The 25,988-nt window shown below is 37.0% G+C and overlaps 1 protein-coding gene across 2 annotated transcripts in view; it reads left to right on the top strand.

The window, feature by feature from the left end:
- The window catches only part of IL1RAP (interleukin 1 receptor accessory protein), a 144,347-nt gene that overhangs the window by 61,445 nt on the left and 56,914 nt on the right, over window positions 1-25,988 (top strand). For both annotated transcript variants that reach the window (XM_008068421.1, XM_008068426.1), the window contains one exon: window positions 22,562-22,847. In XM_008068421.1, coding sequence (XP_008066612.1) covers window positions 22,562-22,847 — 286 coding nt within the window. The remainder of the gene's footprint in view (window positions 1-22,561; window positions 22,848-25,988) is intronic.

Below are 25,988 nucleotides of genomic sequence, written 5' to 3'. Positions count from 1 at the left end.
TGAGACCCGCCTAGGCAGGCGAGACCTCATCTCTACAATAAATCAAAAAATTAGCCGGGCCTGGTAGTGTGCGCCTGTAGTGCCAGCTACTGGAAGGCTGAGGCGGAAGGATCGCCGGAGCCCAGCAGGTCGAGGCTGCAGTGGCCGGGAACGGCCACTGCACTCCAGTCTGGGCGACAGAATGAGACTCCAACTCAAAAAAAAAAAAAACCGGTTTGAAGAACCAGTTTATGGTCCTTTGGTTCTCTGCCACCTACTCTAGTTTTGATGACCCTAAATAAGTTGAGACATATTATTTTTCAATTTAATTACAAAAGATAGGAAAACATATTTATTCATTCAACAGTTGTTTTTTTTTTAGCTCTTTTGATGAGCTGGGTATTTATTAAGCATTGAAATACAGTGGTGAACAAAATAGGTCCTGTTTATTTCTTCATGATACTTTGTATCTCCAGGTTTATGTCAAAATGTTTCAGGGTCGGTGTTATTCACCATGACTCATGGAGAGTAACATTACTGTACTTTAGCAATGAACAAGGTGGAGTTCAAAATTAGGCTCCAAAATATAGAAATGAAGACTAATACAAGGAGTATAAAAGAACTTCAGGCTGTGGTTCAACTCTGTTGCTAATTTACTGGGTGTATTTAGGCAAGCTACTTAACCTCTCCTCTCTGAATCTGTTCTCACTTCTGTAAATTTGTTTAGTTTTTTTTCTGACTCCAACGCTCCAGCATTTCATAATTGAAGTTTTGAGATTCAAGAGGCTCGGAACCATGCTGCCTTTCTCTTTTTTACATGTTTCATCAATTTATCATAGCCCCCCCCTTTTTTTTCATGTTGCTCTATTCACTCCTCTTTGTCTTAGCTATTTTCGTAGTCCAAACCACACCATCTTGTTCTTGGACTTTTCTGCAGAAGCCTCATAAATGGCTGTTCCTCCTTCACTCTTACTCCCTACAGCCAATTCTTGATACAGCAACCAGTGTAATCACTTTAAAATGGTAAATTAAATCAGGTGTCTCCTCTGATGAAAATCCTGGAAGTATTTCTTGGTATTCTCAGAATTAAATTTCAATTTCTTACAGTGGCCTCTATGACCTTATATGTACAGGTCCTTGCCTCTTGCTTCAACCTCTTCATGTTTCACTGTCTTTCTTGCTCTTAGAAATGAAGATTCCTAGGGAAAATATCTTTGTTAATACACCTCCTTATGCCCTGTACTTCCTTTTTATGGTACTTATTCCATAGCAATTGTTATTAGTTATGTAATTTACTTAACTACTTAGTTAATTCATTGTGTAATGCCTGTCACCTCCTCTAGAATGAAAGCTTCATGGGAACAGGCATGCTTTTATTAACCTCTGTATCTTTAGTGCTGAGCAAAGCCTTTGTACTTAGCAGGTGCTCAGTAAATACTCAGTGAATGAATGAATGGATATAGTAAATGGTTCACATTTCATTCTTTACTATTTATCAGCTATGAGATGAATTTGTATGATAGAACATGGCATTATATATCAGAGAGTTCTGAGGAAGCATAGGCTTTTATTTCTATGCAGTTATTGATCTGTTTTTATTGTGTTTCCTTATGCCACCCCATGTAGAAACAAACATCTACCAAATTTTGTGGTGGGCATTGTGCTGGGTGAGCTCCAAGCTTTGTCTTTGAGTGTACAGTCTCCCAACAGATCAGCCAAAACTTCAAGTGACAATTATGCAAGGTAGAAAGTGGTTAGTATCATAAAAGTGGTTCAGAGAAATTGCTATGGTGATTTAGAAGTGAAATAAATTGAGTCAGACTGAAAGCAGCAATCTACAAGGAGGGACTCCCTAAAAAATGAAATTATCCTTTGGAGGGCAGGCCTTATGTAGTGTAGGTTTCTCCTGCTAGGTATGTGTTCTGGGAACTCATCGGCATCCATGTACCAGCTAGTGTTGTTGTGAAAGGCTGCATTTGGCTTCAGTGAATATATTTATTTGGAGATTCTTTCAATGCATTTGCTCATTTCATGATGGGTGATTTATGAGCATACCTGCCACACTGAATGTTTTGCAGTTTTTGACCAAAGCAGCATGACCCCTGTGCCCCGCCCTCCATGGTCACCAGATCTCACCCTGAGTGACTTTTTGTTTGTTTCCCTGGATGAAAAAAGTCCTCAGTGGGATACCTTTTGCCAAAGAGATGAGACCAAAAAACAGCAGAAGCACTAAAAGACATCAAAATTGACAAGTTCAAAAACTGCTTTGAGCAGTGGAAAAATAGTCTTAATAATTAATATAATGCATCAAATGGAGACAACTGAAGTTTAAACATGCAAGAATAAATACACAAGTTTTATAAATAAACTATAATGTCCAATTTAGGCCTGAAGGATTAGTGTGATTTGACCACTTAGAGATGGGTGGAAAAAGTCATTGTAGAATGGATCTATGACCAAATATATTGTCCCCTCCCAGTTGTTACATGTAAAGCCACAGCTGTAATCAAAAGACAAGTACTGTACCTTTTAAAATTTATTTTTATTTTTCTAGTCACTCTTGTATTCATATAGTCAAATTAATTTTTTGTTATGTGAAGTCTTTGAATTTTGACAAATGCACTCAACCACGTTGTAACCACCACAATTTAGATATAGAAAAGTTCCATTATCTCCCCCAATTTTTCTCATGCTGCCCCTGTGCAATCAACCTTTCCCATCCCTCAGTCCTTAGCAATCGCTGATGTGTTTGTTTTCTGTTCCTAATTCTGCCTTTTCCAGAATGTCAGATAGATGGAATCATACAGGATTGGCTTCTTTCACTTAGTATAATGCATTTGAGATACATTCATATTGTTATGTATACCAGAAGTTCATTTCTTGATGCTGAGTAGTATTCCACTGTATGGATATACTGAAGTTGTTTATTCATTTATTAGTTGAAGGACATCTGATTTCTTCAGATTTTTGGCTATTATCATTATGGCTGCTATAAACATCTAAGTGCAAGTTTTGGCTGAACATAAGTTTTCATTTCTCCTGAGTAGATATCTAGGACTGATATTGCTAGGTCTTATGGTAATTGTACAAGGGGAACCCAAAAACCCTGTAATTATATTTTGGAAGGCAGTCCCTTGTAGTAAGTACACTTGGAATTTTTTTCCTCCTTATCAAAAGGTCAACCAAAGTTTTTATCTGGAAGTTTTGAGAAGGTGGCATCATGATTTGCAAAAGAAATGTCCTGTGGCAAACAGGTGATGGTTTCTTCCACCATGACAAAACACCTGCCCACATCATGCTGAGTGTTGAGCAGCTTTGAACCAAAAACAGCATGACTCCTGTTCCCCACCATTCCTATTCACCTGATCTCACTTTAAGTGACTTTGTGTATTATTTTATTTATGTATGTATTTATTTATTTATTTTGCTTCCCTGATGAAAAAAGTCCTCAAAGGCAAACATTTTGCTGATGTGGAGGAGGTAAAATAAAACACAGCAGAAGCACTTAAAAGGCATCAAAATTGACAAATTCAAAAACTGTTTTGAGCAGTGAAAAAAGTGTTGCGATAGGTGTATTGCATCAAACAGAAAGTACTTTGAAGATGACTGAAATTTAAACATGTGAGAATAAATACACAAGTTTTAATAAATAAATTCTGGGTTTTTGGTGTCCCCTCTCATATGTTTAAACTAAGAAGGAGCTGCTGAACTGTTTTTCCAAAGTGATTGTACATCATTTTGTATTCCCATCATCAATGAATGAGAGTCCAGCACATTTTACCAACACTTGGTATTTTCCGTTTTTTATATGATAGTCATTCTCACAGGTCTGTAGTGGTTTCTTGCATGATTTTTAATTTGTATTTATCTAATGCCTAATGATTTGGACATATTTTCTTATTTTATTGTTCATATGTGTGTACCATTGCCTAAGTGCCTGTTAAAATCTTTTGTCTCTTTTTAAATTAAGTTTGTTTTCTCACTGAATTTTGGGAGTTCTTTATATATTCTGGATATTAGTCCTTTATTGAAGAGGCGATTTGTAAATATTTTTCTTCTCATCTATGGCTTGCCTCTGCTAACTTTTACCTTTCAAGTCATTTTAAAAATCCAGCTTTTAGGCCCATCCTTGGATCTTCCGCTATTCTTAGTTCTACTCAGCAGGTTTATAGAACTAGACTTTTTCAAACACAGTAGAGTGCTATAAAGATTAAAAGGACTATTGTCCTGAAAACAAGGAGCCTTTAGGTAGTTGGAAAAAGATGTTCAAATATCTATAACCCACTGAAAAATGTCCTCAGTGCCATAGGGATGTATAGACAGTGTGCTATCCTACAGAGCATTGTCCTTCATTGAGGTTTCTGGTTATTAAAATACTTTGAGGTCAGGCTTCATAAGAGAAGAAAAATAATGAAGACTCTGAGTAATTATGTTCTGCAAGCTGTAATAAAGAGGTTGCCCCCTCTGCAGTCTCATGAATTATCTTCATTGATGATGGGCAGTAGGGGATGAAGAAGGGTCAGGTACCAGGCAATGCTGTCTTTCTTGAGAGATTATAGTCCCCCAGTCTAACAGTTGTAAAGCAAAAGCACCATCTCAGATGCCATTGGCCTCTCTGCATTCCTCCACCCCCTCAGCCAGGTTGCTGTAATTGTCTCTTTTGAACTTCATTTGTGGTTTATATAAGTAAAAGCAGAGGTAACAAACGGATACATAAACTTCATTCTTGACACACGTGAAGTTGGACTTTCGTGTGACCCTTCAGATAGCTCTAGGATACAATCAGCATTCCCAACCCATCCTTTATCTCAGTTTATAGTTAGCATTAATTTGTGTGACTTCATTATTTAAGTACCATTAGTGACTTTCGGTTGCTACTGGGATAAAGTTTGTTCTTACCACGTATGACCCTAGTCTACCATTCTCACACTCTACTATATCATCCCATATGCTGTGATCCAACCTTCACTGACTGATGGACTGACTAATCATGGCTTCCATCAACCTGGACTCCTTCCCTTGTATCTGTCAGTGAACATTCTCTTCATTTTTTCAGACTTGAATCAGATGTCATTTCTTTTGTGACGGCACCAGTGAACTCCACCCCCTTTCAAAGTCAGATTTAAGAACTACTTATGACATGCGTCTTTTTTCTTTTTAGCATTTGCTTCATTTTGTTTTGCATTGTGATTGTTTGCCAGATTGTCCACCCTTTCTACATAATGAGATCTTTGAGAGCAGGGACTCTGTCTTTCTTGTATCTTTATCCCTCGTTGGTGCCTATTATAAACTGTTGTTGTATGTGGTAGGATCTCACTGAGGGTTTATTGATTGAACGACGTGACATAACCCACAGTTCACCTTGTTTTGTGACCCAGACAGAAGAGGTGTCTCAGTGGCTGATAGTTGTAACTGGAGGTGACAGGGTGATCTGACGAGCTCTAAGCAAAGGCAGCCCTGTTTCCCTATTGGCTGTGATTATAGCTTTTCTGTCTAGAATAAGAAAAGGGTGATTTGATTCTGAGTAATAAGAAACCTGACTCTAATTGCCTACCTTAAATGGCTTCCATTGTTCTGCTTAAGGTGATTTTCTACCAGCATGAAATGTTCTCCTTCCCAGACAGTTGATGGAGGAGCTGAGTCATGCCTGACTATACTTAATAAGACAGAGGCAGCCGACACCCCAGGGAGCTGCCTTCGAGGACAGGCTGACATTTCTGATTCCTCTGCTTTTTATAAGTGGGTGTTGGGAGGGAAAGTTGAGCATGAAGGTAGCTTCGGAGTTTCCATTGGAAACAGGAGTAGATAATGACACTCTCTAATTCAGACAGATGTGATCTGCTCCGCTGCCTCCTAGCTGTGATATGTGCCTTCTGATGCTTGGAGCTGCTAATCAAGGATTTTATGCTCCTTCATTAAAGAGTCTCACTCACTTTGTTCCACTTTCTTTTAATGAGTGCCCACCTACCTTTCTTCTTCTTCTCTGAAAAACTGACTTGATTTATATTTTTCGGATTCAGGAAAGAAAATTACTTTTGAAGTTAGCATTAATTATAAACCCATCATATTATAGAGATGAACAGGGTTAAAAATCATCTGGTTTTACCTTCTTACATTATACATGAGAAAACTGAATCCCAGAGTAGGAAAGTTACATGGTCATAGTCTGCATTAGATCTTAAACTCTGGAAAGAGGCAGATCTGTGTTAGAATTCCTGTCTCCCGCCTATTTGCTCTGTAATCATATGGATATTTTTTAACTTACTTAAGTCTCATGCTGCTCACTCGTTAAATGCAGAAAGTGATAAAGCTATCTGAAGGAGTTGCAACAAAGATTAAAAATGATAATAAGTGTAAAGCACTTAGTACCTGGAATATAAAAAGAAACAGTCACTATTAAGTGGTAGTGGTAGGAGTTAGTTATGATAATAATGGTGGTCCCACTCTTAGAATTAGGATGAGAAATCAGACTTTCTGACCCTGTCTTTATTCTCCATAGAGAATATTACAAGATATATCTCAGGACCTATTATATTTAGTGATGAGGAAGTTTAAAGGCATCTATCTAAAGATGAATTCTTACATTCGAAGAAAGGATCAGTAGCTAATATGCCATAAAATAGAAGGAAAAAAATGGTTTGAGATGCTTGTCAACAGAAAGCATCAAATTGAGTGAAGTGTTTGAGTAAGGAATTGTATATAATGTCTCCAAAATAGAAACCAATGGACTATGTATAACCTGAAAGTTTGAGGAGGTCAGTAGAGTGAGGACTGGTTCTGGAATCAGAAGACTCTGCTGCCTGATAACTCTGTAAGCTCACCATGTCACTTTCTGAGCCTCTCTTTCCAAACCTCAAAATGGGGCAATGACACCTACATCAGGGATCAAGGGATATGGGTCTGAAACTGCCATTTAAAGTAGAAATCACTATGAATTCTGTAACAATTATAGATTTGTAATCTTTGGTGGAATGCGGTGGGAGGAGGAAGGCAATGGTTTTTAAGTGATGAGGTTGGAACATTTTCCTACCTCAAAAGATATGGAAATAAAAAGCTGTGTTACATCTTTCTAAGCAACCACCCTCATTATTCATTGTTCTTACCATCAGGGAATAGTACACAGCATTGGGAGGCTGAAAGTCTCAAGGAACGAGCGCTCTAGACCTAACAGGGTTGCCCTAGAATATATATCGGTACGCATGCATACACACACACACACACACACACACACACACACACACACACACAGCTATATACATGAGTATTTATAGTTATACCATGAAGGGCCTAAAAGTCACCTTTATATGACTACTGGCCCTTTTCCTGATCTTGCATCCATTTTTCTTTCTTCTATTTTTTGTATTTCTAGTAATTATTATGCTTTTCTTCAGTGGCAGGATATTTTTGGTATATCCACTGGTGAGTGCATGGAGAGGAAATGTCTATACCAGGTGAAAGAGAAGCTGACAACAACAGAGATTATGTAAGAGATTCTAAGTTTGATTTTTAGAGTGGTTATTTTTGCTTCCCATATGAAGAGTACATCCTCTTCTTTTACTTCCTTTGTTTTAATAGCTCTAGATTTCAGAGAAGTTGGTTTGTAGTTTCTGCTTTCTCTCTACTAATGAATATATAATAGGCAAACATTCTCAACCTTAAGATTATTAAGTAAATACGCTGAAAATAAATGTGGGTCTAAAAGTTCAACTTCTGACATACCAGGAAAAAAGAAAGAGCAAAGACTGATATAAATGCAGTATAAACTCTCTTTTGCACTTGGTATTATATGCAGAAGTGATGTTCATCATATGGACAAATAGCTAGAAACCCAGTAGATTTACATCCTACCTCTGCCACTTACCCAGTCTTTTACCTCAGGTGTTCTTTAAACCCTCTGGTCTCAGAACCAAATCTGTATAACACATCATAAGGCTGGATGCTTCTGAGACCCCCTTTCGCTTCTTTTTTTTTTTTTTTTTTTTTGAGTTGGAGTCTTACTCCATTGCAGTGGTACACTCACGGCCATCCCAGTGTCGACCTGCTGGGCTCCAGGGATTCTTCCGCCTCAGCCTTCCAAGTAACCAGAACTACAGCCTTTCAAGTAGCCAGAATCACCATGCCCGGCTAATTTTTTGATTTACTCTGGATATGAGGTCTCAGTTCTAATGGGCAGTGGGTTCTAAAGTGCATAGTGGATTACAGGTGACTTAAATGAAACTTGGATTGGGATTTCATCATCTTGGCATTGACGCTTCCTAAGGCCTAGCTTTTCCTTTTGGGAGGAGTGACACTGTTCTCTAGATGAGTGACTACTCAATAATACTCAGATAGAACCCCTACCTGTTGAATTCTTCCTGCCAGTCCATCATCATTCACTGTCAGACATTTTTCTAAACCCCGTGTCTCATGTTCTCAGCTTTTGATGCTTGCTTCACCTCATTTTCTCTCAGAATCTTTTGTTTCCTGCTTGTCACTATCAGCCTTCAAGAAAAATCTACATGCTTGACACATTATTAAAATTGAATGAGACTGCGCTGGCATTTCCCAGGTGATGCCTCTGTTAAATGCAGTGGCAGGATTATAGCCTGCATCTCTTCTGTTGGCAGGTGATGAGGATCACAAGTTTCCTTTTACTGCAGGCAATTTCCTGAGAATTGCTGGGGAGGTTACTGACAAGGCTCACCAGATGCACTTTCTTTTGACTTTGTAGTTGTGCGTGGAGTATGGCTGCAAAATTGGGGCGGAGGAATCTGATAGCTCCTGATGGAAAGTTGAAGGTTCCTGATGTACTTTTTACTAAGTAAGCCTTTCTGACCTCCCAGCAGGGAAGTGAGACATGGTGTTGAAAGGTATAGAAACTCATTGAGTAATGGAGGGCTTTAGATTTGCATCATGCTGTTGAGTGAAAAAGTGATCGCTGAGATATCTTTGCTAATTAAGAAGTGAGTCCATGCTTAGCCTGCTTTCTACATCTTATGCCACAAATCATAACTTTGAGTTTCTTGCCCCTAGATTTGGCAAAATGCACAAAATAACTCACTTTTCTTGCTGACTCTCTTTCTATGTCTGAATTTTCACATCTGTAAAAACCAGCATAAAAGTTAAAATTTATTAAGTTCTTACCATGCATCAGAGTCCATGTGGCATTATCATGTATGATCTTATTTACCTCTAACAACAGCTCTATAGGGTAGACAATTTTAGCTTTATATTTTGTTTCACAATTACCTGTGAGGAAACTGAGGTACAGGATTCTTCTTTTTCTGGTGTCACACTTAGGGGCAGTGTTGCCACTTAGTTTGTGTTCAGCCTCAGGGACAACACCCATATATCAGCTTCTTCGCCTGCAAGGTGAGGGTGAGGAGAATAATAACTGTGTGGCTTGACCATTAAAGAACACATACAAAGTTATCTTTTATGGTTCATGGTTGACATTATCTGTTCCAATCCTCCTGGATTTGAATCTTAGCCTACTTCGTCCTCGTTTTGAAGGGAAGTGTACTATTGTACGATTTATATCCCCTAAACAAACTGTGAATATTTGTGCAGATAGATATTTGGAATATGTATTTTACTGGGGTGATGTAGCAGAAAGAACACAAAATTTGAACTGAAAAAGATTGATTTTATAGTTGCTACGAGTGAGCTCTTTGCTGTTCATCAAGTTGAATCTCTGGGCTAAGCTGCCCCATTTGTAAAATGTGAGAATTTTTCTAAATGTTTTTAAAACTCCCTTGTCGTCCAACACTCTCAAACACTTTGCTAGAGGTGAATCCCCATAGGTTAGACTTCAATGATGTTTACTGAGCAAAATTCAGTTTGAAATTGGCCATACTCAGTTTGGCATTGAGAAAGAAAGAAATAAAATATTAACAATAGCAAGAACTATGTGAAAAGTTCTCTGCAGTATTGTATCATTAAACAACAAGTGTTGTATCATTAAATCTTCAAACCAGTTTTATTTCATACATGAGAACATTTAATTTACTTACATATAGTCACATGGCTAGGACATTGCAGAACAAGGTTTGGAACTGGATGTTCAGAGACTCACCATTGTATACTCCCCAGGGTTAGTAGTTTTGGGATATAAGCGCTCTCCCCACTACTATCATATATTGTTGGCCCTTCTCTCTTTGTCCTCTTTTGGTTTTCATTACTTTATTTGTGGAATGGGGGTATTTCCAGCTGTCCTGTTGAAACTGGAGGCTTCAACTAGACTCAAGATCCACATGTTCTGGGACTCTATAATGTGTGGAAGACCTTTGCTTTCAATGTTAGAAGTCTGTTTCTTGAATGGAAATATGAAGGCAGAGACTATATTTTTTCTAGCTTTTATTCATAACCCCCAGCACCACAAATAGGCCCTTGAATAAATATTATGTAATACTGAAAATAAAGAGAGTCAAGGCTTTTTGATTATTATATGAGAATAGTAATTGGATCTTTACATCTTAAACATGGATTAGAAAAGATTGCTTTGAGAAGAAAAGCATACACACACACACACACACACACACACACACACACACACCCACCCACACACACACCCCACACCAGCTAATGCCTGCTGAGAGTTTCCCTAGTGTACTATGCTGCATTCAAAATAAGCCCGTTTATTTATTGTCACAACAGCCCTGCAAAGAAAATATTCCCTTCAGCCACATGAGGATGTTCATTATGGTAATTTTTTTTTTTAAGAGAATTATGAACCATGGTACACAGGCAGCATACTCAGAATCCATTCTTTCGCCTTCTAACCCCTGATGCCACTTTGATGAGAGAAGCAGAGCCTGTTCTAAGTGGCTATTAGATGATGCTATCCCATTATCTTCCTTATTATGCATAGCAGCAGGAAGGGTGGATACTGGAAACTTCTTGGACATTAACACATGATAATTTAGTCTTTTTTGTTGGCCAAAACCCAGTTATGAAAAATAATGTGATGAAGGCCAGGAAAGAGCCTGGAGATCATCAGAAGCTTCTTTAGACCTGTGAACTCCAAAAACTTCCAGAAAACTCAGGGTTTTTACTCAAGTCCTCTGGCACAAGGAAAATTTGTAGAAAGTGACACCTGTGTTCACAAATTAAGAGTACAGCCTCTGCGTGGTAGGCTTTGAATGAAAACCAACTGTTCCTAAAATATTCATCTTGTTAATAGTTAGACTCTGAAAGATATCAACTCTTGAGTCATTTTTGACATTTGATTTTGTAACTTTTAAGTATTAACTATAGTTCTAAATTTAAACTTGATACGTTTGGTTATTTTCATCTGTGGAATTTGCTTTCCTTCTCAACTCTTTCTTTTGTTTGCCTGGTAATGATTTCTCCACACTTTTGTTTTTTTACTAAATAACTCAGACTGCCACATCTAATTGATATAAAATGACAGTCTTTAGGACAGTATAAAGATTAATGCCCAGCATCACAGGGAGGAGTAGTGCACGATTGGGGATAAAACTTGTTCTCGGAACAATTTCCATCAAAACTGAAGCCTGGGCTTGTGGACTTCTCCCCCACCCAAACCCTTCTTTTCAATTTGGCTTTCTTTTCTAATCTGGCAAATCTTACCATCCATTATCATCTGCTCAGTACTGTTTTCTATTTTCTTCAAATTATTCAATCAAGAAAACTCCCGTTTTTAATGAGAATAAGGTATGTCTAATTATCTGGTTCAGGAAAGCCATCTGCTGAGTGATGAGCCCAGCGTTGTTGAGCAGTAGGCAAAAGGAGGGTGTGCAATAATGGATGTTCTGTCCCCACTGAGAAGAAAAGTGACTTCTCACTTTTCTTTTAATGGCTCAGTTGATAAACGTGAATTTTTTTTAGAAGTTTTCTTTTTTTTTTTGAGTTGGAGTCTCACTGCATCGCTCAGACTGTAGTGCAGTGGCACGCTCACGGCCACCCCAGTGTCGACCTGCTGGGCTCCGGCGATCCTTCCGCCTCAACCTTCCGAGTAGCCGGAACTACAAGCACGTGCTACCACACCCAGCTAATTTTTTGATTTATTGTAGAGATGAGGTCTGGCCAAGTTGCCCAGGTGGGTCTCGAACCTGCGGGCTCAGGCAATCCACTCACCTCAGCCTCCCAAGGTGCCGGATTACAGGCTGAGCCACCAAGCCCGGTTAGAAAAAAATATTTTTAAACATAAGTATTCAAAGAGACTAGACTTGTGGAGTATATAAAACCGCAGGAATTTTTTAACTACCTACTTATTTGCATGGATGAAATAAGACATTGTTATCAGTGAGGATGATGATCAGCTATAAATAAGGAGACTCAAAATAAAAAAATAGTTTAAACTAATCTTTTCCCAACTTTAATGTGCCTAGGGATTACCAAGAGAGTGTTAAAATTAGGTACTGGCTCAGTATGTCTGGGTGGGGCCCCAAAGTCTGCAGTTCTGACTAGCTGGCAAGGGATGACAAGCTAAAGTGGGTTGGGTTGTGGGTTGCATTTTAGGTAACAAGGGTACAAAAATATTTATTTCTCATGTAAAGTCTAGAGATACAAAGTTCAGGGCTGGGAAGGTAGCTTCCTAAGTTATTCAAGTTCCCATCTCCTTTTACGTTCAGATTTCACCATCTTTAGTGTGTGGCCTTCATTCTTATGGTCCATGGTGTAGCTCTAGCTATCACATTTATGTCCCCAGCTGCAGGATGAAAGAAGTAGGAGCAGCACAGAAAACCTGAAAACATGCCAGTGGGTCTCTAGGAAGGTTTCTGAGATCTCTACCGTATGACAATTTCAAACATATTCTATTAACTAGAACTCAATCATCTGAACACATCTAGGCGACAGGCAAGCTGGGAAATAACACTTTTATTCTGAACAGGTATGTGCCACGTCCAACTGAACATTCCACACTGTATTTAGAAGGGGAGTGGATGGGGTGGGGGCATGGAGATGGGTATGTCTCGTAGTGCCTACCACAGACTTGGGGGTCTGGCACAGGGAGTGGTTTGCCAAGGATCACATAGAAAATCACAGGTTCACAGATTGGTTTTCCAGGGGTATGCATGAAATACCAATACATGTGTAGAACCTCCCCGTTTATATAATATTTTATGTGGTAGGCTCATTCCATTTTCATCACTGGTTTACATTAGTATGAGCTTAATTATTTGCTTTTGAAAACTGAGGTTCAAAATGGTCTTCATTGGTCATAAAACCTGCCCTGACTACCCTCTTGAAAACTGCATACTTCTGCCTTTCCCCTCTCTCTTCCTCCCACATTCCTGATCACTCTTACCAGTTTCCATGTTTTCCTTTGTTCCATTGACTTGTCACTTTTCAACATATGATAGATATTTTTCTTATTTACCATGTAAATTGTTTATTGCTAGTGTCCTAGTGTTAGAAGGTGAGCACCATGAGACCATTGTTTTGTTCACCAGTGCACCCCAAGCACCCACTTTGGTGCTTGGCACATGACGGAGTACTCAGTACATAGTTATTATTATTATTTTTTGCGTTGGATTCTCACTCTGTCACCCAGGCTGGAGTACAGTGGCATGCTCACAGCCACTCCAGCCTCGACCTGCTGGGCTCCTGGGATTCTTCTGCCTCAGCCTTCCAAGTAACTGGAACTACAGATGCATGTTACCATGATTGGCTAATTTTTTGATTTATTGTAGAGAAAAGGTCTCACCATGTTGACCAGGCTGGTCTCAAACCTTCAGGCTCAGGCAGTCCTCTCACCTCAGTCTCCCAAAGTGCTGGGATTACAGGCTTGAACCACTGCACCTAACCCATGGTTTTTAAATGAATAAATAAAACCAACAGGTATCAAAACCTGCCTTTGAATTATGTCTGTTACCTCCAACCCTAATACTGTGTGCTCTGTGCCACTTCCATCTTCTGTCAGGAGCTTTTACTAATGTTTTAGTATCTAGCACTCCTAAATTTGACTTAGAAATTTGCCCACACTTAACTTGTTGATTTATTCCATGTCTTCATAATATTCATTCAACATTCTTAGCTACCCTAACCAATATTTCTCACACCTTGGATTCTCTCTGGATTGCAGTCCCAGATTAATATTTACTAAGGAGCCATGCATACCACTAGAAAACTAAAATTAAGCAAAAATACCAAAATGAATGCAAAACTAGCTCTTCTGTTTGACTTAGTTTCTGCCTCCAGGAGAGAGACTAAGTCTAGAACATGCTGATGGGATAGTTTTTAAGTGGCCTTATCCACATTGGGTACCAGGCTGGAATATAAAAGGAGACGGATGCTGATCTCAACCTTATCTCAGTACTATCACCCCCACCCTCCACTCTGTTTATAGTAATATAGTTAGAATGCAATATAGTAACCATGTAATATAATATGTTATGATATTACTAAGCTTATGTGTAGAAGCCTTTTATAACAGTTCATTTTATTCCGTTATTTTTAGGTTTGTCTTCCTTTCATGAAGATCGTTAACTCCCTGATGGGCTGGGATCTGTCCAGACTTATTTTGCAGATTCAGCTAATATGTACTGAGCTTTTTAAAAATATATACTGGGCCTTTTAATTCATAGACAGCACTACAAGATAGACAAGGTACACATGCATAAACTGAGTTTAAGAGGTGAAAGAAGCATTCTGTCCAAGGTCATATGGCAAGTAAGTGGCATGTAGTAAGTAATAGCATATGGAAAGTATCTAAGGTCTTATATTCCAAAATTGAAATCTTTGCTCTTTCTTTGCTATATCTGAGCTTTCTGAATTTTTATACTTGCATGTCTGTTTACTCCAGCACTCAGCACAGTGCTTTGCTCGCAGCCGATTCTCAATAAATATTTAATAATTACAAATATATGAACAGTTTTTCTATGGGAAATATCCTCCTTTGAATATGTGAGCATAGATTTGGGACAAGCATCCTAGCTCTATGTTCAGGCAGCTTTTATTTGTGCTACCACTCAGGCAAAAGTAAGTCAATTAATCTCTCTGTCTCCGTTTCCTGGCATGTAATGTGGGAATGGGCATGAAAGCCCTAGAGGGTGTTGTGAGATTAATTAGTTAAAATGTATACCCTGCTATATAAATGCTAATTGCTGTCAGGAGCGTGGGTTGGATTTTCCAGTGACTTGGCTTTGGGAGGCTTTACACATTTCCATTAGTCTTCTGTGCCACTGAGTCTCAGCCTTAAGAAACCCTTTGGCTGAGGGAAATGATGACTTTCTGGTTCCCCCATGTTGAGAGGCCAATTTAGAGAGGACTTTCATTGGGAGGAAACTGAATAAGAAGGGGAAGCTAAACAAAAAAAGTAATTCTTGTGCCAGTAATTTGTTAAATTCCCTTTGCTGTTATTAGAGACAAATCTATTTGCATAACAGCCTTTTCCTGTCTTTTCTGAGGCTGGTGCCTGCAGTGAATCATATAATTAATTTGGTATTACATGACACTCCAGCCTGTTGCCATAGATTTTATTTTTATTTGTTCATTGAATAATTTAAAAAGCTCTGACAAAATACCCTCAGGTGGCTGTCTAGAGAAGCTCAAAAACACACAGAACTAATTTCAAATGGGCAAATACCCCAAAGGAAAATCTACATAATAATACCATTTTTGCTAATGTTTATGAATACTAATACATATGTTTTCAGCCTCTATTGTAGAGGAGGCTGCCTCACTTTAACAGACAAACCATTTGACTCATAAAACTTCATGTAAGGGAGGTACATAGCAGGAATAATTATCTCTTTCTTTAAAAATATCTTGCATTCAATTGTATGAAAACATATTAAATCTATGAAATGGGCCAAACAACTTGCTGGTTGATCTGTATTTAAATTTTAGTATGTAAGGAACAAATGCTGTTTTTAAAAAACTGTCTGCGTTTGACTTAATAACTTATGTTATATAGAGAAAATTCTACCTTCCTTTACTAGTCAAGATAGGTAATACTAGTTGCTACCACAAATCTCATGGCTTAACAGAATAGAGGTTTATTTTTTTCTCATGTCACTGTTCCTGGAAAGTGGCATTCCTGAGCAGCTTTGCTCCAAGCAGTGACAGGAGCCCAGGCTCCTTCTATCCTGTGATGCTACCCTTTTCAAACATTTCTGGACTTTAAGGTCTTCATGTAAGGGAAAAGAGCAAAAAGATTATACAGGACTCTCAGGTTGTACAGCATTTCTGACCACATTCAATTAGCCAGAACAAAATCACATGGCCACAACCCACCCAGTTGCTAGGGATGAATAGTTTTCACATGGGTCAAGGAAAAGGAAGCAGGATTAATGAGCGTATAGACAGTCTCTCTACCATAGTCTCTTCTTGTCATCACCAAAAATCCATTTCATAATTCTTCTTAAATTGGTCTGCCTGAGGATGTGCTTGTGATTGAAATGTTATGTTAGCTGTCCTTTTTCTGTCTCCTCTTTTCCAATCAGCATTCTCTATTTTACAAAAGAAAATTCTGCCTGTCACTCATCATCTATCTTACTATTAACCATTGCCCAGGGTCATAAAGACCTCCAGGGGCCAAAGTGACACTTATTATATTGGTGTCAGAAAGTCTCCTTTAATAAAGGCACTATTAACCTGCTGCAGGGCTATCTCGCGTGCGTTCTCTCTCCTTTTTCCCCCTCCAATTTACCACTGTTCCTGTTAAGAGTGAATTATGACATCAGAAATGTGATCTGTGACCCAAGCTGGGGTGATCTGAATTGATATATAGTGTAGAGTGGGATTACAGGAAAGGCGCTAATTTTCACTTAATAGTTTTGCTTTTCCATAATCCAATTTTAGTCAAAAAAGTGCAGACTTGGGGAAGATGCCTTTGGGAAAAGCGTAAAGAATATCTTTATGAAATACAGAAGGCTGTGACACCTTATTTCATCCAGACAATAAACTTAATATGATGAAGTCCCAGACTCCATCTGCCAACTCTCTATCTCTTTTAAAAATTACATGCTTCGAAATTCAAAAGTGAAATGATTGTCATACCAATACATATCAACACAATTTTGAGAATTAAAATATAAAATCAAGAATTTTCTAATGGAAAGTAGGTGTGATTAGGATGATATTACACTGAGAATGGCTTTGCCAGTTGTGTTATATGATAGATGTTTTCTCTGTACTTTCCTTCCTTGCTTTCTTCTTTTCTAATTATTATTTTAATTACTTTCAAAGCAAACTATGCACAGATTTTTTTTAAGGTCAATGTATTAAAAGACTTATACCAGAATAATTGTATTCTTTCTGCCTTAACTTTTTTTACATTTACTAATTATCCTCCTCAGAGGCAACTACTTTAGGGTATTTAATTTCTTCTGGTGTTTATCATCTATATTTTGTTAACTAATTTGTATATATTGTTATTTTTGCTTAGTCAATCCTAGGCATTACCTTGTCACTTTTTTTATTATGGTAAATAAGGATTATCTCTCTAAACTATTATGTCCTCCATTCCTCTCTACATAATACTGTTACCTATTTGGTTGAATCAGTAATCATTTGATTAATGTCTTCACATATTAATGAACTATGATTGTGTTATCTTTCTTATTTTTTGAAGTTATTAATTATCTTGTTTTTCATATGCTTCTTTAATTTGCATTTTTGGTAAGCTTTTTCATAATCTTCAATTGCCTCTCAAGTATAATTTTCACATTTAATGTCATCAAATACAGTTTCAATGATCTTTTTTCTTTTTTGGAGTTTCCAGTCCATTTTATCAATACTGGTTCATCACCAAAGCTCTGGTGCACAGCTGTTATCCTGGAATTTCATTCACTGTCTTTCTGGGGATACATCTCTCTTGAATTGGATACCATATTCATGGATCCCATGTTTTCCTTGCCAGTTGTGTTGTGTTATTGTTCTTGGTTTTTTCCTCTCATTTTGGTGGCACAAATCCCTCAGAAGCCTCCTAATAAAAAAAGCGTATGGTAAATAAAATTGCTGAGTCTTTATGTATCTGAAAATGTCACCTGTACACTTGATCATTTCATTAGGTTTAGGTTTAAGATTGGAAATGATTTTTTTCAAATTTATTGCTTCAGTATCTTCTAGTTTCCAGTTTGTTTTTGAGAGTTCCAAAACTATTCAGATTCCTGATATTTTATAAAGGAACTCTTTTAATTTTTCATTTTACTCCTTGGTAGTTTATAGAAGTTTCTCTTTTTCTGTATTTATTTCACAATATTTTGTGGGAGGTAAGTTCTGTTTTCATCTATTATGCTGGGAAAATTGACAGTTCCTTAAGTCTTTTAATTTAGAAGGTTGTATACTTCATTTCTGGAGTCTTCTTTTTTCTTTTAATTATTTAATGAAGAGTTTTTTTCTTTGTATTTTTTGTCTCCTCTTAGGGCTTCTCTTACTGAATTCTTAAATTTCCTGGACTGATCTGCTAGCTTTCTCGTCTATTTTCTGTTTCTTTTCTTTTTTAGTCCATTTTTAAAGGAAATCTTTAACTTCCAAAAACAATCTATTAAGATTTTGCTATCTACAATCATGTTTTTCACTTCAATTAGCTTTGTTTTCCTGAATATTTCTTTGTTATAGCATCCTGTTCTTGTTTCGTGGATGCCATATCATCATGTTGATAGTATATTTAAAATATTTACATTTCCTTGAATAATTTGACTTCCTCTAAATTTCTTTTTTGGGTTGGAGTCTCACTTCGTCGCCCAGACTGGAGTGCAGTGGCCGCTCCCAGCCACCGCAGCCTTGACCTGCTGGGCTCTGGAGATCCTTCTGCCTCAGCCTTTTGAGTAGCGGGAACTACAGGCACGTGCTACCACGCCTGGCTGATTTTTTTATTTATTTTGCAGAGATGAGGTCTCGCCAAGTTGTCCAGGTGGGTCTCGAACCCACCGGCTCAGGCAATCCACTCACCTCAGCCTCCCAAAGCACTGGGATTACAGGCTGAGCCACTGAGCCCGGCTTAAATTTCTTTTAATTTGTTTTTCTGGACATTACATTTTGTGGTAGAGATTTTTCTTAGATGTCTTCTTGGGTTATCTGTTCATATGTAAGAAGAAGCAATTAAGAAGCTCATTGAAAATTCTAAATGTGTGAAGCATGTTCAACTTGAGCTTTTCTCTTGGATGACGTGGCTGCACAATTTGCCAGAGTTTCTAATGTTAAGACTATTAGATCTTTCTTCTTAAGCTGGTCAAATTTTCCACAGAAGATTTTCCCATTCTTTCGTATGGAGAATAAATGTCTGGCTGCTTTCATCCTTCGTGCTGGGTGAAGAAAGTTGTTCAGTACTAGGAGAATGGGATGGAAACAAAGAGTGCAACTTTGTTATATAGTTTTCATCCTAGCCTCTTATTTTTATCATTCTTCTCATTCCCTCATTTTCCTGACTGCATTTGCTGGGATGGAATAGATTATTGGCATTGGTAATAAGCAAATCCCAATTATCTATGACATAACAAAGCTTTGCAGTATGCTGTCCATCAAGGGATGCAAGCTAAAAGAAGTCTCAATCTCTGTGCTTTCATATTCGCCAAGGCAAACAAAAAGGAAACTTAGTACAACATACCTTACCCCTTAAAATACCTACCACAAGTGACACTGAGTACATCTTATTGGCTAAAGTAAGTCACGTGTCTGCTCCTTGCTGCAGAGATGCAATAATAATAATAATAGCAACAGCAACAATAACAATAATAATAATATCTTACAATATACCTGGCAAGAGAATGATACATATTGGACGAATTGTGCTAGTGACTCCTTCTCTTGGTACTGATAGTTCCTGGGTCTTTTCAGCTTTCTGAATTGCAGATTGGTTTGTTCTGCAACTTTCCCTTGCTGGTTTAGGATTTGTCTTTTTAAATCTACTAAACCTGTTACCATTTGTCCATTTTATTGTTGCTGTTGTCTTTTCTCCTGCATAAAGTTATTTGGGATTATATATTAAGCAATTATTTTAGTAGAGATCCAGAAAGGAGTGAGATTGGATGCACATTAAATCTGTTATGTTTATCTGAAAAACTTTGGTGCGATTTTTTGTAAACTGAATGAACTAACTCTGCAACTTTACTTTGCTAATACAAATATAGTTAAATAATGTGATACTTTATTAAAATATTGTATTTCAAATGTGTATTGTTGTGAATAACATTATGAACTTTCCAATTCTTTCTCTGCATGTTGGATTTTAAAAGGTGCTTCTAAATGAAAGCATAGCAACAAATAGTTATTTGTCAAGTCTTGAAAATATTGGTTGGCTAAATTTCTCAGAGATTTATTACTTAGATGACAAATCTTTGTGCAAGTGGGAAAGCTTTGAATTCCTTGCTTTTATCAAAATTGAAATAATTGCTATTTTAGTTATTCCATCAGTTATCTGCTGCCTCAAAGATATTGCTTTACAAACAAGCACAAACTTCAGTAAAAAACTTTATTATTTCACATGTAATTTTGCTTGAATCTTAGTTGCTTGGCTCTGTTGATTTATGCTGGGCTTGCTTTTGCATCTTTGGTCAGTTATGGAAAGGCCAGTCACTCTGCTTCTGGAAGGGGGCCAGCTGCCGGTTAGGTTACCTCAGCTGTACTCCTTGTGGTCTCTTATTTACTCACAGGATTTCCTGGGCTTGTTCTCATAGTGGAACAGGGTTCCAAGAAGAAAAGCAAGAAGTTCGAAGTCTTAGGCTTAGATTGCCTCACAATCACTTTTGCTGCATTTTGTTGCCCAGTGTACCTGACAAGGGCTGCTCAGAATTAAGGGGTGGGAAAGCAGATTCTCCTTCATGACTGGAAGACTCACAGTTTCAAACTGCAGAGGGTGTGAATAGAGGAACTATTAAAAATAGGACTGTTTTTGCAGACTCTGACTTCAAGAGTTGTCAAATAATTATTTAAAAATAATGTTTAATGATAAAAATATAAAATGAGTATATAGCTCAGGAGGAGTTTAAAGAATTGAATGACTTTGCTAGAACTAAATTCCTTTTGTTCTGGCTATAAAGAAGTGTTCTTGGTGCTTACACATAAACAATTTTCAACTAATGCCTAACATCTTCCATTCAAATATAACCCATACATTATTAAGACTTGAATGCCAAGATTTTTATATTTTGTATTTAATAATTACATAAAAATTAAAAGTATATGTACTTTTAAATTTGTAAAACTCATTTCAGAAAAAAAACCTTTAACTCAGCACTTCATATATTGCACAGAAGAATAAAATGATAAAAAAATTTTTAAAACTATCAAACCTAAGGATATATTTTATTAAAGTAAAATTATGTGTGAAGATAGTGGAATTAATGCAAATTCAAGAAGTAAAAGAAACAGTACAGAATTTATAAAGTTGAAAGAAAGCCTGTTTATATATTTTTAGGTTGGATATTGGTATATGTCAAATCACTATTCCAATGGATATAATTAAAAGATTATGTAACCATTGTATTTTAAAATGTTATTACTTATGATATGACATGAAGTATATCTTTTCCAATCTTTATATTCAGCATGAAAAGTTTTAGATGTAAGTGGAAATATACAAAAGTTTAGTTAAAAATTGTAGGACAACCCCCTCGGGTCCTCTCCCATTCTGGGAGCTTCCTGTCCTCTCAATAAATCCTGCTTTCTAAAAAAAAATTGTATGAACATGCATGTATATATGTTTGTTAGGGATACAGAAAAAATAAAACTGTTGTGAAGTGATTGGTTTGGGACTCACAGGAGTCTGACCCCTTGACTTCTGTTTGACCTTCATCTGATAACTTCTAGAGTCCTCTATTCAGATAATACTCTTAACATAAGAGTAATTATCCTTTTTTCTGAATACGTGAGTAATTACTTTTCATTATAAAAGATAAATTATAAAAAACATTGCAAGTTTTATTTGACTCTCAGTCATCTGGAAGCTTCGCTCTCCAAAGAGTAATCCCTAATGACTATTACTGAGATTTCTTGACTTGAGATGTGTCATGCTGCTGTCCAATAAGGTAGCTAGTCAACTTTTGAGTAAATTATTGAGAATAATTGCAAGTATAAAATGCATTGAATTTTGAAGATTTACCACAAAAAGAGAATGTAAATATATAGTAGCTCATTCATATTTTTAAAAATGTTTTGGGTATATTGGGCTTAACAAAATATTTTATTAAAAATAATTTCACCTGCTTATTTTTACTTTTTTAGTGTGGCTACTTACTGGGATGTCTAAAATTACATGTATTGGACACTAGCCCCCAAATCAGGAGACCTAAGAAGAACTAGGAGTTCTGTCTCTCATTTACCTGAACGTTGTCTTTTCAGTTACAATTTTCTCCTTAGATCCCTCTTTGTCCCCCAAAGAAGTGAAAAGCATATGATATCTTTTTTAGATGATACCTTCTCCCATACTTTGTAGGTTTTAACAGAGTCAAGCAATCAGATCTAATCATTATTCAAGAGATACTCAAAAGATAATTGAAAAATGGGGAAAATTAATTTCTTCACACCACAATTGCCTATATACGCCACTTATTAAAGGGAGATAATTGAAGATGACCAGAGAAGTAGTTTCCTGAGAAGATTGGGTATCTTGAGGAGGTAAGTTCTTTGGAGGCCTTTATTGTGAAGTGACTCATCTGCCTTTTTTTTTTTTTTTTCTTTTTGATTATTCCAGAACGCTGCGATGACTGGGGACTAGATACCATGAGACAAATCCAAGTGTTTGAAGATGAGCCAGCTCGCATCAAGTGCCCACTCTTTGAACACTTCTTGAAATATAACTACAGCACAGCCCATTCAGCTGGACTTACTCTGATCTGGTATTGGACTAGGCAGGACCGAGATCTAGAGGAGCCAATTAACTTCCGCCTCCCTGAGAACCGCATTAGTAAGGAGAAAGATGTACTCTGGTTCCGGCCCACCCTCCTCAATGACACAGGCAACTATACCTGCATGCTAAGGTAGCCTGATTCTTGGTGGTGACTTCTCTTTTCCCTTTAACTGCTGGACTTGTATCTAGATGATGCATGTGCTAGGCAGTTGGAGAAGAACACATTTAGTGAGTTCATTCTCAGTGGCTTAGCTGAAGTGGTCTGAAGGAGGTATACAGAAGAAATGTTTGTGTTGCTGAGAACAATTCTCCAGAGATGGTTCATTTTCACACCCTGAGTCATGCATGTCAAACACGTCTAAAGGTGAAGTCTTCTTTATTTACTCTCTTTCCATGCCATTGGAATCTGATACATTTATGCCTCACCTGGAGGTATCCATTTCCCTAAACAAGGAGCAGGGCAGGGAGTAGAGACCATTCATATATTATTTTGGGCATGTTTCACAGTGTCTGGCACAGAATAGAGACTCAGGGTTCCTGTATAGAAGAAATAATATTTGGGAGGCATTACATTTATTTAAGGCAATGCTTTTTAAACTTTTTTACCAAAATTCCTCTCAGAAGCAAGAGAACATGCTATCTCTGGGAATCTAAGAATATAATCCAAAGAGATTTATCATTACTGCAAAATTTATTTCAAATCTAAATTTTTTTGTTCTTATAGTTTCTTGTAGATATATTTCATTCTACATTATGCCTCTTTTTGTGTTACTAAAGATTAATATTGTTTTTGCTTAAAAAAATCTTCAAAAACTGTGGCCCCTCCCAAAAATAACTATTTTAAGGATTTGTTCTTTGGTTTACTTTTTACCATTATCTCTTGTTAGCTTTCAGGTTTCACTTTGTTTTCTAAACTCCCATTTGGGTTATTATTTTTTTTTCTTTTAACAATTTTGTACTATTTAATATGCATGTCGGCTTGCTAGGGCTATAGTTACAAAATACCACAGACTGGGTGATCTAAACAAAAGATATTTATTTTCTCACAGCTCTGGAGGCCTAAAGTTTAAGATCAAAGTGTTGATAGGGTTGGCTTTGTTTCCAGTGTCTCCCTTCTTGGCTTGCATTTGGCCATCTTCTCTCCATGTCTTCCCATGGTTTTCCCTTTGTGAGTGTTTGTGTCATATAATCTCTTCTTCTAAGTACACTGATCATATTAGATTAGGGACCACCCTTATGACCACATTTTAAGTTCAATTATGTCTTTAAATGCCCTATTTTCAATTACACTCACATTGTAAGATACTGTGCATTAGGACTTTAACATGCGAATTGATAAGGGGGACATAATTCAGCCCATAAAAATAAGTAATCCGCATCTTTTTTCTCTCATGGATAGTAACTACTCTCTGATGGAAAATTGTTAACAATGTTTTCACAAATGTAAGCTATGTTATGATTATGTGGAAAAAGGACCTTGTTTCTATCAAAGAAAAGCCTTTGGATTACTCTCTTTTTGGTGGGGAGATGGTGCTCCGGTAGCCTCTGAAAGCCTTTCTGAAGAGTTCACCTGATACTTGTCATTGGAGTGGTTTCTAGACTGGCATAAGGGTTTTCAAGGAACCTAAAATACTCATGTGCTCATTATTTATGTTCTAATACAACTTGCTAGAGTTAAAACAGGTTATCATGGGAAAATAACTATAAGGAGACAGAGAAATTAGGCCATTATTTCTGCTCTGCCACTACCTAGCTGGTGACTTTAGGCAAGTCATATCCTTATCTGAGAGCTTTGGCATCTGTGTCCACACAACATGAAAGTTGGTCTACATGCTCTTTGAGTTCCTTTTCATCTTTGATAATTGTTCGTCTGTTGACATTTCCCAAGTGAACATCAGCAAATACTTGGGAAGAAGTAATCAGTGACTTTCTGTTTAACTTTGGTCTCTACTGTTCATTTCTGTACTTCAATGTCTATATTGTTTTTTTCCTAAGCTACTCACTACTTGCCTAGAGATCTTCCCTAAACTTTTCTAACCTTCTTTTATATTACAGTGGTAGGACTGCATGGCTGTTAAGACCTGTACATACTTTGAATGTTACTTGTTAACTTCCAGATTGTCACCTCTTCAGTTTACCTGTCTATTCTTCCATGTCCCTATGTAAACCTAGGACTGAAATTGCACTACAAAATTTCCCATTGTCCTGTGGTGATTCCTAAACTGAGAATGGCCTTAAACCTAACCATGTGGAATTATGAACCTGAATGTCTTTATGGTCTTAAAGTTAGATCCAACTCTCAATATTTTGCTGCTTATATTCTCACCCCAATGCTATTCAGGATGAGAGCTGGGAAAGTCAGTCCAATCACTGTTCCTCATTTCTTCAATCAGAAAATGTATCTTTATATTAAACTAAAATTTACCTTCTGGAGCTTTTACCCATAGAATCCTTCTTTCACACGGTAGATCTTTCATTATTTGTGGCCAGAGATCATGGCTGCAATTCCCCCTTGCCATCTTCCTAGCGTTGCCACAGGTCATCTTTTGACACCCCTCTTTCAATTCTAGGGAAGCATATCCCACCCTTTCATTGTATTTACTCTTAATTTATAAGTCATTGAGTGTCAACTATATGTTTGGTACTATACACAGAAGTCACAAAACTGGGTGGACATTGAAAAACTTGCTATCACATCATTCTAAAAAATCTGTTGTTTTTATTAGTCTATGTTCCTTTTCTTCTTTTGCTAAACATAGACATGAGTGTTACATTCATTTAGTTCATTTAATAAATATTTGTTTAGCAGTTTCTGAGAGCTTAGATACTGTACTAGATGCAATGAATATAATAATACAAATTGTCATGTGTAACATGCATTTTATAGAAGATATGGATATTTATAATGTAACCATATAATTTTGAACTATGATAAATTTAAACAAGGAAATGTTCAAGGTGCTCGATAAATGAAAGACCTAATTTAGATATGGGATGGATAGAGCATAACAGAAAGACTCTATGAGAAGGAGAGGAAGAGCCCGCTAGGTAGACAGAACAACCTGTGTAAACATTATTCTAAGAGATTTTATATGTTTATTTATATTTTCCCTTCTCTTCTGATTGTTCTTATCAATTCTCACAACAATTTTGAATGGTTACGCTGAAGTTTTCATTATAATCTTCCCTTTGTTTGATTTTTGTATTGATTTTTATGTCTATTGTGTTGTTTTAAAATTTTTCCTGAAATGGCACAGGATGAACATTTTTT

The sequence above is a fragment of the Carlito syrichta genome, unplaced genomic scaffold (assembly GCF_000164805.1).
Source record: "Carlito syrichta isolate Samal-C Ts95f unplaced genomic scaffold, Tarsius_syrichta-2.0.1 Scaffold108652, whole genome shotgun sequence".
Taxonomy (NCBI): domain Eukaryota; kingdom Metazoa; phylum Chordata; class Mammalia; order Primates; family Tarsiidae; genus Carlito; species Carlito syrichta.
The sequence above is the reverse complement of the archived record's forward strand: the minus strand, read 5'-3'. Positions and strand labels throughout refer to the sequence as shown.